General features: G+C 37.5%; 1 protein-coding gene across 2 annotated transcripts in view; it reads left to right on the forward strand.

Annotated features, from left to right (window-relative positions):
- The window catches only part of apmap (adipocyte plasma membrane associated protein), a 45,117-nt gene that overhangs the window by 22,318 nt on the left and 8,617 nt on the right, over nucleotides 1–14,182 (forward strand). For both annotated transcript variants that reach the window (XM_043696435.2, XM_087991564.1), the window contains exons 6-8: nucleotides 2,116–2,290; nucleotides 5,129–5,263; nucleotides 10,710–10,902. In XM_043696435.2, coding sequence (XP_043552370.1) covers nucleotides 2,116–2,290; nucleotides 5,129–5,263; nucleotides 10,710–10,902 — 503 coding nt within the window. The remainder of the gene's footprint in view (nucleotides 1–2,115; nucleotides 2,291–5,128; nucleotides 5,264–10,709; nucleotides 10,903–14,182) is intronic.

Raw genomic sequence — 14,182 nt, forward strand, 5'->3', positions numbered from 1 at the left:
GCAGTTGAGACCAAAATCTTGAATGTTTGAGGAACGAGTTGAATAAAACACTTGAAGCTAAAGAGATCAAAAGATATGAGGGAAGAGTGGGAAAATCTGTTGAGTTGAATGATGTACTGTGGTTATCATAAATGTTGGAGCAGGCTCAAAGGGCTACTCATATGGCCTATTCCTGCTCATGTTTTCTATGATTCTATATTGGCATACTGAGAATTGAAATTGGAATGTCAGCAGAACAAGTTATTTGAATTGGCAGAACTCCACAATGTGCTTTTCTAATAGTTGAATCTCTGTCAAGAGAGGAAGGCTGCGTAGGTGGTAATATCACTGGACTCATAATCCAGAACCCCAGTCTTGTGTTCTGAGGACATGGGTTTGAATCCCACTGTGGTAGATGGTGAAATTTGAATCCAGTTTTAAAAATCTGAAAAGAAAGCAATGGTAATCATTTAACCGTTGTTAATTGTTGTAAAAACAATTTTAGACTCTCATGTCTGTGGAGCTCTTGCAAAAATTTGCAATTTCCTTTTCTGTTTCATGATATTTTGCCTGGACCTTATAGCAATTCTACACCCAATTTTGTGCTGCTTACGTGGGTAGGATCCAGAAAGTCAGATTCACATTAGTTCTGTTCAAGAGTCAGCAGATTCAAAGCTTTAACTCTGTTATCTCCCCATAAATGCTGCCGGAGCTACTGAGTTTCTCAAGCAATTTCTGTTCACTAGTAAATTCACAACTTGCCAAATTCTCTGGACAGCATGAGCACGGCCCAGCTTCAGGTAGCATTATGCTAAAAAGACAGCAATTAAAAAGTAATAACAAGTATGCCGTTTTCCTTCATTGAAGCCCCTCACCCCAAGCATCAATTCCTTTTGATTCCTGCATAAAATGATCCTCGCTGTTTCTTGATTTCATGGTGAAAGCAGAAGTCAGTTCAGGAGGAGCTCATTCAAATTACACGTGATTAAAGTAGGTGAAGGTTTTCAGAGGCTTACTTTTGCAGTGACCTATTTTTCTATCCCCTTTCTCCTACTTGCCAAGGAGCTACTGACTGCCACTTCTCTCACCACTTGCGTCTAGTGTTAAGTCCAGAGGTGCCTTCCAACATCACTGCTAAACTCTTGCCGATGGGTAACAGGATGAAACTGAAAACCCACAGATGGCAGCTGATCTTTCAGGTTATCCAGGCCAGAGGTTTGCAGTTGTACAATCCAGCTGTTCTAAAGGCCATGTTCACGAAGGCATGGAAGATGGCAAGGTAAACTGCACATACCAACTGCTTCCACCACACTGGGTTGAAATCGGCTATGACTGAACAAGGCGCTTAGAATGCCAAGGAGTAGGGTGAAACCAACAAACCCAATTATGAGGTTCTTTATACTCTCGTGTAGCGGCCATGGAAATGCCACCAGAGCCAATCAAGAAAACGTATGTCAAGGTGGACAGCATGACACCATGCTGCACAATGTAATTGATAGAAGAGGCGATAATAGATGCACTACATTCTTTAACCAAGGTATTTGAGGCTGATGACCCTGAAGAGTTCAATGAATGCTCACTCAGTCAACTGCCCATTTTTTTTGCTGAAGATGCAAAGGCCATGGAGATGATCCAGGATTTTGCAATGTAGCATGAGAACGGTGGAAATATATTTGACAACATAGCGGATTAAATCACAGAGGTAGCATGCTAAACAGAAAAAGATCACTGAGTTTTTCTGGCACTGACTCCCAACTTTATTTGTGTGTTTTTACGGTGTGTTTTTATTTGGAATTTTGTTTTGGTATAATGGTACATTTGAACAAATTGGATTGTATAGGCCCCTCCATTGCTATCTTGATGCTCCATTTAACACACATTTCTGGGTGCACCTCCTGGGATTTGTTCTGTTGTGAATTTACTATATTATGAAATGTTGTTTTATCAAAGATTCTTGGTTAATTGTAGCAGTTGCTGAAAGTCTCCATTGAATTCGTGATGTTTACAATCTAAACATCCAGACATTGGAAGATAAGCTCTTTTGTTTGAAATCTTTAATGAAACAGGCCTGTTTATATAGACTTCATGGTTCCAATCATGGACAGCACTTACCTGTTCTGTCATAAATAATTTCAGGTGAAGTGGAGATGCTGGTCTCTGCTCAGAAGATTATTCAAGGCAGGCGAATGGCCTTTGTGAATGACCTCAGCATCACACAGGATGGCAGAAAGATCTACTTCACTGATTCCAGCAGTAAGTGGCAGAGAAGAGATAACCGATACCTGGTGATGGAGGGCACTGCTGATGGGCGGTGAGTATTTTGGAGTTCTGTCTTTACTTGTATTGTTAGTTGTGGTTGTATTGTTAACAGATGACAAACTTTGTATTTATGTAGCATCTTCTCCTTTTGGTTCTCCTGGAATCACTGACTTATGCTGTTCCATTTTAGCAGCTGTTGGCTGTCCTCTATCCAGCCTGAATTGACTTGCACAAACCTTCGAAATTAATTTGTTAAGGAGACATCATGGCCAAACATGACCTTCACTCACATGCCCTTTCTATTAGAGATCACTGTGCAGCCTGGATTGTCTCTCCGTTGTCTCTTTTTAGTGTTTGGAGTAGAGGTCAACACATCTCTGATAATTAAAACTGAAACACCCAAAGAAGCTCGTCTTACCTCATAATCTGATAAAGAAGTGTGACAAGTGGTGTAACGTATCTCTCACCACCACCCCCACCCCAGACTGATATGAAGGAGTGGTTAAATTAAGTGAAATTCTTTCATTCACTCTGTACTCAATAAGGAACACCTTATCTAACTCCAACAGTGAACGAATTAACAGAACAATTAATAAAATGAACAATTCCTCTCAAACTACCTATTTCAGAATAAATCAAAATTCTAATAGGATGATGTTCAAATAAATACAAGCCCCACTTAAATAACAAAACAAAATATTAAAACTTAGTCTGAAGTTCACACAATGTGTCTTAAGGAATGTTCCGCTGTTTCTCCTGTCTTCAGTTGATTCTGCTGTCAGAGATGTTTTCTCAGTAATTTCTTCTGTTCTACCTCTCTCAAGTAAATTCTGGTGTCTGGAAAATTATCTAAGAGTGCTGTGTACCTTTATGAATAGATAGTGTTTTTGGAGAGCGTGGAGATGTCTGTGAGAGTGAGATGTTTTTCTTCAGATGGCAGAGAGTACCATCTTTCTCAAAGATGTACTCTCAGTTCAGATGGCAGTTGGCTCTCAGTCAGTTTTCAAAATGTCCACATGTTTTATATTCTTGTATATTTTTTACAATCAGATTGGTTCCTGGTAGTCAAAATCATCAGGTTTAAATGTGATATGTTTTCAGTATCTAAGAGCTTGGTCTAAAATAATTGGCTGATTCAAGCTAGTTACCAAAACAACAAAACAAGCCTAAGATTTTCCAATGACACAGCCAATTTTTACATGTTTCCAATTTAGAACTATCTATGTATCTATAGCTGCTTGCAGATATTTTTTTTAAAATCCCCAAGCTTTGAAAAGTACTTTATCTCTTAAAGGGACCACACAGTCTGCCCTCCTGTCACTTAAACAAACAAACTCTAGCTTTCTGCCTTCCACTTCATGAATACTCTACTCAATCTTGAAGTGTTAGGAATAATGAGATATGGTTGAAGTGCCCAGAGCAATGATTGAAATGTGAAGCTGTCTTGGTCAGCGTGATCCTGTGTCACACAGAATGCTGCACTAATCAGCTAATTTGATCATACTGAGTTTCTCTTAATTTCTACTTCAATGTTAAAGATGTTCCCTTGCATCTTCCAGTTTGTAAATCTTTTCACTTATTGGCATTGAAATTCTATTGAGTTCTTTCCACGGGCTGGTACTGTCAATGTCCTTCTAGAACGACTTGTTTGGTTTATCTGTCTCCCATTTGGTTATTATCTGTGAAATTGACCAGTTTAAATTGTCTCTAAGACCATGTAATTTGTTTAGATCATAAACAGAAGTCCCATAATCTGTCTCTGAAGCACTCCATTGAACAAAGTCTGACAACTCTTATTTTTGGACTATTCTAATTTCAAAACCTACTGTCTTTCTAACCATCCTTTACCTTTTTTATTGTGGTTATGGCCTAAGTGTTTTCTCATGCCTTTAACCTGACAAGCTTCCAGGACTTGTTTTTCCATTACATCAATATCTTATTAATCTATTCAGAATCTAATCTGGCTAACCTCAAAATACTTTTTCTGTGTTGAAAATTGTCAAGAATTCAAATTCAAAAGGGGGCGAGGGGAGATGTAATATTTCTAACTACAGAAATGTAGATTCTAGGATACATTGAATGATAATTGTCCTGAACTGGGATGTATTTGCCAAGATTACGTCAGGTACAAATGGGCACCTTCAAACAAAAGCAAATGTAGCACTACTACTTAAGGAAAAGTAGCCATAGTCTCGGAGAACCACAAGGTTGCACTTGCATTGGAGACAGACGACTTGTGGTGGTTTAACCTGAGGGTCACCACACCTCAGACGAAGGGCAAGGTTGAAAAGTGGAACCTTCACAGTCAGCCCAGCCAGCATGGGAATTGAATCTGTGCTGTTGGCATTATTGTTCATTGTAAACCATCCAGCCAACTGAACTAACCAGCCTCCACTACTACAATATAACATGTAATGAAAGTATTCCTTCTGTGTTGTGATCATTTTCTCAATTACTTCCAGACCCATTTTGATCCGTAATTTTATATATGAGCTCAATGTTTAGTACAACAGTAACCTCAAGATTTGACAAAGGGTTTATGAACTGAAAAGATTGTTCAACATTCACCAAATATTTTGCTAAAATTTCCTCTTCGATTCAGTACACCTCACCAAATTATGAACCAGTGAGTAGCGATTACTGTTTCTCCCTGAAATAAACTGAGCACTTGAGGTGCTGCGACTGCCAACTATGAAATTGAACTTAATGGATAATAATAGTGATTTATTATGTTTTAGTTGATATCATTTGCAAATTTTTCTGCACTCCTTGCTTATCTTTTGGTTTTGATGTGAGAAAAAAAGTCAATACTCACCATTTTTAATTTCTTGAAATATTCTTGCCTAGTTGTTAATCCTGTGTGTAATTGATATTATTATTATTATTGCAGATTAATGGAATATGACACAGTAACAAAACAAGTGGAGGTATTAATGGATGACCTAAGGTTTGCAAACGGAGTCCAACTCTCTCCAGCTGAGGACTATGTACTAGTTACTGAGACGACCATGGCTCGAATTAGAAGGTGAGAATAAAATGCTGTGCATAAATAATATCTGTGTGAACAAGACCATTATTAGATTGCAGGTACATTTGCTACTTAGTGTTATTAAAAGCAAATCTGTCATATTCCCTTAAAATGTTCTCTGCATATTTCTGTGGATCATACAAAAAGTATTACTCTAAGTAAAACATGCTTTGTCTAGGAAAGAACAAATTACAATACCTAATCTATTTTATGTTTCCCAAGATTGGCTTATAACAAGTAAAGAAAATGTTCTATAAAATTTATGGAATCAGTATAATGGCTACTGAATAGATGGTAATCTGTCGAGCATAGGATCAGTTATTTAAGCTCCTTGAACCTTTTCCACTATTGAGTGGGATCATCACTGATCTGTAATCCTAACCCATATTTATTAATACCTTTGACTAACAAAAAGAAACTAACTCAATTTAAAATTAACAATCGATGTGGCATCAATTGAGGTTTGTAGAAGAGCTGTAGATTTTACTTTTTTTGTATGTAGAAATGTTTCTGAATTTTACTGCTGAAAATGCTGCCTGCAATATTTCCCTGGCCCTAGACTGTCTAATAGTGGAAATATTTCCTCTCTGTCTCTCTTATCTGTTGTCTTTAATATTTTGAAAACTTCGATCTGCAATGAAACTCACGTTACAGTAATTTTACTCTTCCACCTCCACTGTTAGCAGTGTCACCTATCTTTGTGTCATTGGCTAATTTTGAATACGTAGCATTTTAGCCCATCCTCAAGTTGAAAAATGGGGTGAACAATTGAGGCCCCGATATAAATCTTTGTGGAATGTTTACAAACTTGTGTTGACTCCTGCTGGTCAGCTGAATGGTTTTGCAATCTTCAGTCACTTTTTCTTAATTATTCACTCCACTAGTTTTCTGACAATAGAATTTAGCCTAGTAGGTGTCTCATCCTCTGGTTTTCCTATGTTTATTAAACAGCTGAATGATGTGCATAATTTTCTATTCCGAAGGAATGCTTTTCAACTTGTGAGAATTTTGGAAGATTATAGCCAAAGCATCAATAATATTCTCATCAATAATAACTTTCTTTAATCCCTATTGTGGGAAATCTTTTGGTCCTGGGTTATTTCTCTCTTCTTTGCCGATATGTATTTGTTACTGTTATTTAGCATGTTTCTTTAAGTCCCTGTCCCTGATTTCAATATTAGTTTCCTTGGTATGCCTACCAAGCTAATCTCTTTCTCTGCTGTACATAGCCATACAAATAAGTCCTTAGCATGTCTATTGTTCTTTATTGACAGCATCAATATTGAGTTTTCAAGGGGTTTTTGTTGCTTTTTCTTTTATTCAATCATGGGATGTGGGTGTTGCTGGCTAGTCCAGCATTTCTGCTGAATTCCCCAGAGGGCTGCCAACCACGTTGCTAGGGGCCTGGAGTCATGCATAGGTCAGACCAGGTAAGGACATCAGATTTCCTGCGCCTAGGAAGCCAGTTCATCATTAGACTTTTAATTCCAGTTTTATTTTATTATTGAATGCAAATTTCACCATCTACCATGGCGGGATTTGAACCCGCGACTACAGAACATTACTTGTATCTCTGAATTAATAGTCTGATGATAATGCCCACTAGACCGTTGCCTCCTTTTATCCTATTTTATCCACTTTTTCTTTTCATTAATATTTCTGGTAGTATAGAAATGTATTTGTGCTATGTAATTCAATTCTGGCTCTTTTTTGGAATGCAGTTGCAGCATAACTAGATTATCATGACTAGTTTTGGATAATATCTGTTACCTCCCTATACCAAGTTGGTGCTATTTTAAGTATTTAATGTATAGTTCTGTTTTATTTTTAATTTGTTGAAATCCTGATCTTTCCAGAATTTGTACTGAGCTGTGATCTTACTTGGATTACTATTGCACAATAGGAATAGTTGACATGATTCCAACTGTCTTCCTTCTTTAAGAGCTTTTCAAAATTCCATAGCATTCATTTTAAGTACTTCAGAATTTGACTTTTTGTAACATTGCGCTTTAATTCTTTCCAACCTGAAGATTTTCAATTACTTTTGGATTTGAATTGAAATGAATAATTAGTATGAAAAAATGCTATTTGTTCTGATGCACTTTGCACATTTCTTTTCCTTATTTTTTACAGCTTTGTCCCCCTTTGTCATTCTTTGCATCTATCGTATTAATCAGGATCTGTGATTTTGTTTTGTTGGGTTTAGGTTGACTCTTGCCTCTTTAGTGATTCATGGTTGACAATTTTGTCAAGTAAACTCCTTAAGAGAATAATTTCATTTGAATCAAATTAAGTTCTTTCTTTAACACTGTCCACTGATTTCTACCGTTTTATCGGTTATCACATTTACACTTCACTGCATCCAGTTTCTCTATCATTGCATTGAATTCAGTTTTCCTTAAGTGTAGCATTTTACTGGCTGTTGAGTATTTTACCCTTTAAAACTTGAGCTTGATGTTGTAATCACTATTCAATGAATGTCTGTGCACTGTGAGGCATTTTACTAAGTCTTTATGGCATACCCTTTTGTTCATTCTAGGCCATATTGTACAAGTTACTATTGTGAATGTACTCAAGAAATTCACCAGTTTTCTGACATATGCTAATCTGCTTATCACTAACTAATAAGAAAGTTGAAATCCCTATTAAAATTGTGCTACCATTGCTGCAGATATTTTCTAAACTAACTGTTCAGAAACAGTATTGCACATCTCTGGGACAGGTTAGATTTGAGTCCAGGTCTCCTGGTTTTAGAGTTAGGGACAGTACCACTGCCACAAGAGCAAACTTGTTTAATGTAAGCAAGTTACTGTGTAACAGTTGGCACAAGAGTCCAAACACAACTGCTGATACAGTCTTAAATATTTCTGTGTTCAATCTTTCTGTGTTCAAGTGATGTTTATACTGTACAAGGGAAGAGTTCTGATTGGTTGACAAGTAGACGCTGATTCAAAGAGAGGTTGCCATGGAGAATGTATCAGTTAATGATTGCGAAGCATTTTGGAAATTAACTGTCATCATTATCCATTGTCATGAATTGTCATGATGAGTGCATTGTAAAATGCTTTCACAAATGTATTTCTTTTCAACAACAGTGAAAAGCTTTACTACCAAGTGAGTATTTGTATACTTTTGTATTCATTGATTTTACCCGTCAAATCTTCCCTTCCTGCATGCCTCTCATGTCCTTTGTTATCTTCCTTAATGGTAAACGTTACTCAACCTCTTTTATAAATTTACCACCCTGACAGTCTTTCAGCCATGAATCTGTAATGGCTACCATATTAGAATTTGCACCTGAAATTCAATTTGTTCCTTATGCAAAGAGCACTTTTAAGACAAACACTAACCTGTCCTTTTGCTCTAATATTTTACTGACATTTTTCTTATTTCTCATTTCTTGATTAATTATTTAATATCTTTTGATTTCATTTTATCCGTAGCACCTAAGCACAATTTCTGGCTGTTACTCCAAACTTTTCCTTTTTGGTTACGTCTTGAATTATCATTTATGCTAACTTTACTCCATGAACACTTCACCCATTTACAAGTCTAGAGCATCTACCACAACCTTTATTTATCCTTGTCATCAGGACAGTGTAGTTCGAGTTGAACTCATTCCAACTGTACATTTCAGTCCTGGTGAAATGCTGGTAACAGTATCTGACTAAATGGAGCACCTTTCTCCTACTTCACACTTTTGACCATGTTTCATGTCCCTTATTTGTTTATCTGCAGACCAATTTGGACATGATTTCACTAATAATCCAGTGATCATAATTTTTGAGGTCTTGTCTTTAAATTTAGTTCTTAGTTTTGCTTTATTCCTTCATATAAGCTGGCCGTCATTGGCTAAGTCAATACTTCCAGCCCACTCCTAATTGCCATGGAGAAGTTGGTAGACATTAAATTGCTGCAGTCCTACAGGTTAAGGGCACCAACAGTGTTGCTTTGTTACATTTGAAACTGATAAGGAAGTAAAGAGCAGCCAACTCATCAAGCCCCCCCCCCCCTTCTGCAGGTTGACTTAAGGCTGATGGATGTCATGCTTCCACCTTTCCCAAGCCCGGTATGCCATGTAATCTCTGAGATAAAACAAAGGTCTGGAGAAAGTTCTCAGGCCAGTGTGCAGCAAAGTATTTTAGAAAGGTCCTCTCTCTCAGCTTTCAGGCTATCCAAACCATATTTAGGATTGAGTATTTGTTATCTATGCCTACATCTACCTCATTGTAGATTAAACAATACAAACCTAATCTTCCAGTCAAAATAAAATATTTAGATTAACAGGATATTGAGAGCAGGGAAGGAAAGAGAAGGAAACAATGTAAAAGGTTTACCCTGTAAAGTGCTAAAGTCGATGGGTTTAATAACTTTGTGACAAATCAGGTTGCCAGAATTGATAACATTTTCCACATCTAATCAATCATAACTAATCAGCGCTATAACTCTGTGACAAAGATACAGTGACAACTTGTATGTGCATTAAGTGGAACTTGTTTTAAGCTGTTGTTGCACATGAGAAGTATTGAGTCTTTCCAGTAGAGTGCAGTATGGCACATTTTATGTTGTTTGTTGTCCTTGTAACAAGAACAAATTGCTGTGTGATGTCCTATTCTTTTCCTGTCTAGGGACAATTCATAAAGTGAGTTTTTGTTTAAAAAGTTAAGCATACAAAATCAGTAATTTCAGTAATTTCCTGCCAATTACTTCAGCTGCAATAAGGAAATGAGCTTTTAGTTTCTCATAGTTGGCATGTCCCAAATATAAAATGACACCCTAAACTGGAGCAAGCACAAAGTGCTGCAGTTCGCTGTGCTCTGACAAGACTGACAATCAGCTTAACCACAAGGATAATCAGATATTATTATGTTGATGTGTTTCCATTTTATTCTTATAATTTATAGGAACCATTCAGTGTGTTACATTGATTCCATTATACTTTGATACTTGAAATGTGTCAGTACTTTGAAACACATGCACATTTCAGTACATAAATGAACTTACAGCACAGAGACAGGCCAATCTCCATGCACCATTAACTTACTTTATAAAAACAATTTAGCATCTGCTTCAAAGTATTTCCAGGTCAAGTACAGAATAAAGCCATGTGGAGAATAATTTTAACTCTTCTCTAATGATGTCTTAACACTGACTTGAGAATTTGAGTTTTTTTTGGTGTTTAACATTCTTCTGAGAACATTCCGAAGAAGGGTCACTGAACCTGAAACTTTAACACTGATTTGTTTCCACAGATGCTGCAAGACCTGTTGAATTTTTCTAGCAATTTCTGTTTTTGTTACTGATTTTCAGCATCTACAATTCTTTAGGTATTTTGTTCAGGTGATAGTAGCACCAGTTAAGCATGGACAAGTGCAAAGTGAAAAGAAATATAAACTGAATGAAGAGATAATGATTTGTCACTCAAACTTTGTGTCCTTGCCAGATACCACATCTCTGGATTAAGAAAAGGAGGACATGATATATTCTTTGACAATCTTCCTGGGTTTCCTGACAATATCCGACCAAGTAGTTCAGGAGGCTATTGGGTTGGCATGGCAGTACTACGCCCAAATCCTGGCTTTTCTATGATGGATTTCCTTGCTCCAAGGCCTTGGCTTAAGAATTTGATTTTCAAGGTAGGAAATACTTCATTGTTGGCTTGCAATACAGAAAAGTTACAATGGATCAAAAACACTACACAAGATAGGTACAGGACATTCAGATGTTATTTCCTAGTTTAGCTGTGTTTGTGAAATTTGTGCAGTGCTATGGAACCTTTCAACTGAGCAGGTTTTTAATTTTGGTTCCTAACTTGTATTCCTGGAAGGAAGCAAAGACAACGCCCATAAGTATCTTACATGCCAGAACATTTCTGTGGCAAGTTTGTCGACTCTAGTAATGGTTAATTTGAGTGACCCCCTTCCATATTTCAAATGCAAGAAAATGCATTATGAATGTAGCTTAATTTAAGTATTATAGCCACAGCATCATTTTGGTGAGTCTTGAGCTGCATCCCTTCCAAAGCAGGTATATTCATCCTAAAATACATTGCCCAGAAATGAAAGCTGAATAGGATCATATCCAGGCTTGTATAAATGCAACTTAGCACCAATCCTTTTGTATGTTACACCCATTAAGATAAAGGCCAATGTCAATTAGCTTCATCATTATTTTCCCCCAGTTTGTCAGCTTTTAATGGCTTCTGTATTTAGGCTCATAAATCTTTGTACTGCCATAATTGACAGCTTCTTGCCATTTCAGATGTAATCTATCTATCTTATTTCCAAAGTGGGCGACAAAACAATTTCCTAATTATACTCCATCTACTACTGTTTTGTTCACTGACTTACTATAATCAGTATCTTTTGCAACTTGCTGCACTGTCCAGTAAGTATTTCTGGACAAGTATTAGGAAAGGAAGCTGGCCAACTCCAAACATAATCCTTTGGGTGAAGGGAGGCGAAGTTGTTTCTGAAGTGGGTGATGCTGTGATTTAGCTGTGTTATGACTGAGATGAGCTGTAAGGGGCAGTACACTTACATCATAAATCATTCTGTGAATAAATGTACATTCTGATGCAGTGCAAAGTTATTTTTAAAAAAACACACTTGCAGTTATATAATGCCTCAATGTTCCGAAGAGATTTTTAGTGAAGTACTTTTTTTGAGGTGTAATAATATAGGAAGCATGACATCTAATTTGAATAAAAGTCCCACAAATTATAAGCTGGTAATGATCAGGTAATTTATTTCAGTGACATTGTTTGGGGGCTACATATTGACCAATATCTCCCTGTTCTTTGAATTGTATTACATTTGCCAGAGGTGGGGTCTCAGTTTAATGTTTTACCTGAAAAGTAGCACCTTATCAATACTGCAGTGAGAATTTCAACCTGAATTACAGGCTCGAGCCTGTGAAGATGACCAATCGAAATCCTCCTTGCTCTGAGGTGAGAGTGTATCACTGATCCACTGTTGATTAGAACATAAGAAATAGGAACAGGAGTAAACCATTTGCCTCCTCAAGCCTGCTCCACCATTCAGTAGGATTATGGCTGATCTGACTCCTACCATTTCCCTGTAACCATTAATTCTCCCACTGATAAAGTATCTATCCACCTTAAACTTAGATATACCCAAGGTCTCTGCCCCTAAAGCTGGCTGTGGCAAGGAGTTTCAAAAAACCCAACCATCTGAGATGAGAAGTTCCTCTCTCCCAACCTTAAATTGGTGCTGCTTTATTCAGAGACACTGTCCTTTGGCCCTAGGGGCCAAAGGGGGAATATCCTCTCTGGCATTTACCCTGTAAAGCCTCTTTAGAATTCTATATGTCTCAATGAGATTGCCTCTCATTCTTCTAAACTCCAGAGAGTAGCGTCCCAATCTGTTTAGCCTTCACTCATAAAACACTCATTCCATACTGGGGATCGTCCTAGTGGACCTTCTGTGAACTGCCTTCCATGAAATGATAAAGAAATAGAACAGAAGTAGTTTGTTCAGTCCTCAAGGCTGCTTGGCCATTCAGTGAGATCACAGCTGATCCAACGTTTCTCACATCCATTTTTTGGATTGGGCGGATGCTGTTCAGAGGGTTAGTGTAGACTCAATGAACGGAATGGCCTGCTTCCACACCACAGGGATTCTATCAATATCTCTCTGCAAACTGTTTGTGTCCCTCTCTCGACCTTTCCATCCATTTTTGCATCAGCAATATGTTTGCCTTCTTCCTTGATGCAGTTACACAGCTTGAACCAGTTTCAGCTTCAATTCATGTTGTTCTGAGAGACTGTTATGGACCAGGCCAGACCTCACAGTATTTTAAAAGGTAGCCTAGACCCCAACTACTTCTTATTTTAAAGGCAGATGTGAAGTGGATATTCCAGGAGTGATGCAGGAGTGAGTCAAACCACTCGGTTTTAAGCAAACAGAATTTATTTAAACACTACAGTTGAAATATGAACAAAAGTGAGCAGAATGTAGAATAACTTAACTATTTGAAAACCCAACCGACCTGATATAGCAATTTAGCTAAGGAGCTGTTCCAATTCCCATAACATCCCATAAACACACGCCTTGGCAAAAGGTAAATTCAAACTCAGGTTCTTACAGGCAGGAGGAAACAATTTCCAAAGAGACTTTGGAGAGAAAGCCAGTCAGGAACTATCTGCTGAAGCTTGGAAGTTTTCTCTGCATTGCTGCAGCTCCTCATTGTTACAATTAACAGAAACTAGTAAAAAACCTGGACGAGAAGAACTGACCACTCCTCTGCCATTGTTAAACTAGGCTCTTGCCCTGGCATTTCAGCACTTCTACCTTTACAACCTCTCTTGAGAAAAAAAAGGACAAAATAACCTTTTAAAGCATCATCACCCCTTAAGAAATGAACCATAAATGTACAAAGATGGCTTCATTTTAAATCCCTTAGACTTACCCTGTTAGTACACTACAATACATATACATTACATTAACTACAACCATGCAAACATGCACTACTATGTTTTATTTCAGTCTGTTAACTCCTGCCACCAAACGCCTTAGTTTATTCATCCAGGTCTCGACAATGTGGCGGCAATTACGTTTTCTCGTCCTGCCACGTGCATATTTTTCAAATTTAATGGCTGCAATAACAAGCTCCATCTAAACAGTCTGGCATTTTTTTGTCCTTAAATTTCTCAAAACCCTTAATGGGTTATGGCACCATATTGGCAACATAAATGTTGAAATGTTGTAACACCAACACCAAGCTCAAAGTCGTCTCAATTGTCGAATATTTCTGCTGATTCAGTTCAGTTTCCTGGAGAAATATCCAATAGGTCTTTCTATCTTCTGGTCATCTTCTTGTTACAGTACAGCACCAACACCCACATCACTTGCATCAAAACAGTCTTGAATGGCTTTGCGTACTTAGGTGTGGCTA

Source organism: Chiloscyllium plagiosum, unplaced genomic scaffold (assembly GCF_037043375.1).
Source record: "Chiloscyllium plagiosum isolate Xiang-an unplaced genomic scaffold, Cpla_swu_hap1 HiC_scaffold_10, whole genome shotgun sequence".
Classification (NCBI taxonomy): Eukaryota; Metazoa; Chordata; class Chondrichthyes; order Orectolobiformes; family Hemiscylliidae; genus Chiloscyllium; species Chiloscyllium plagiosum.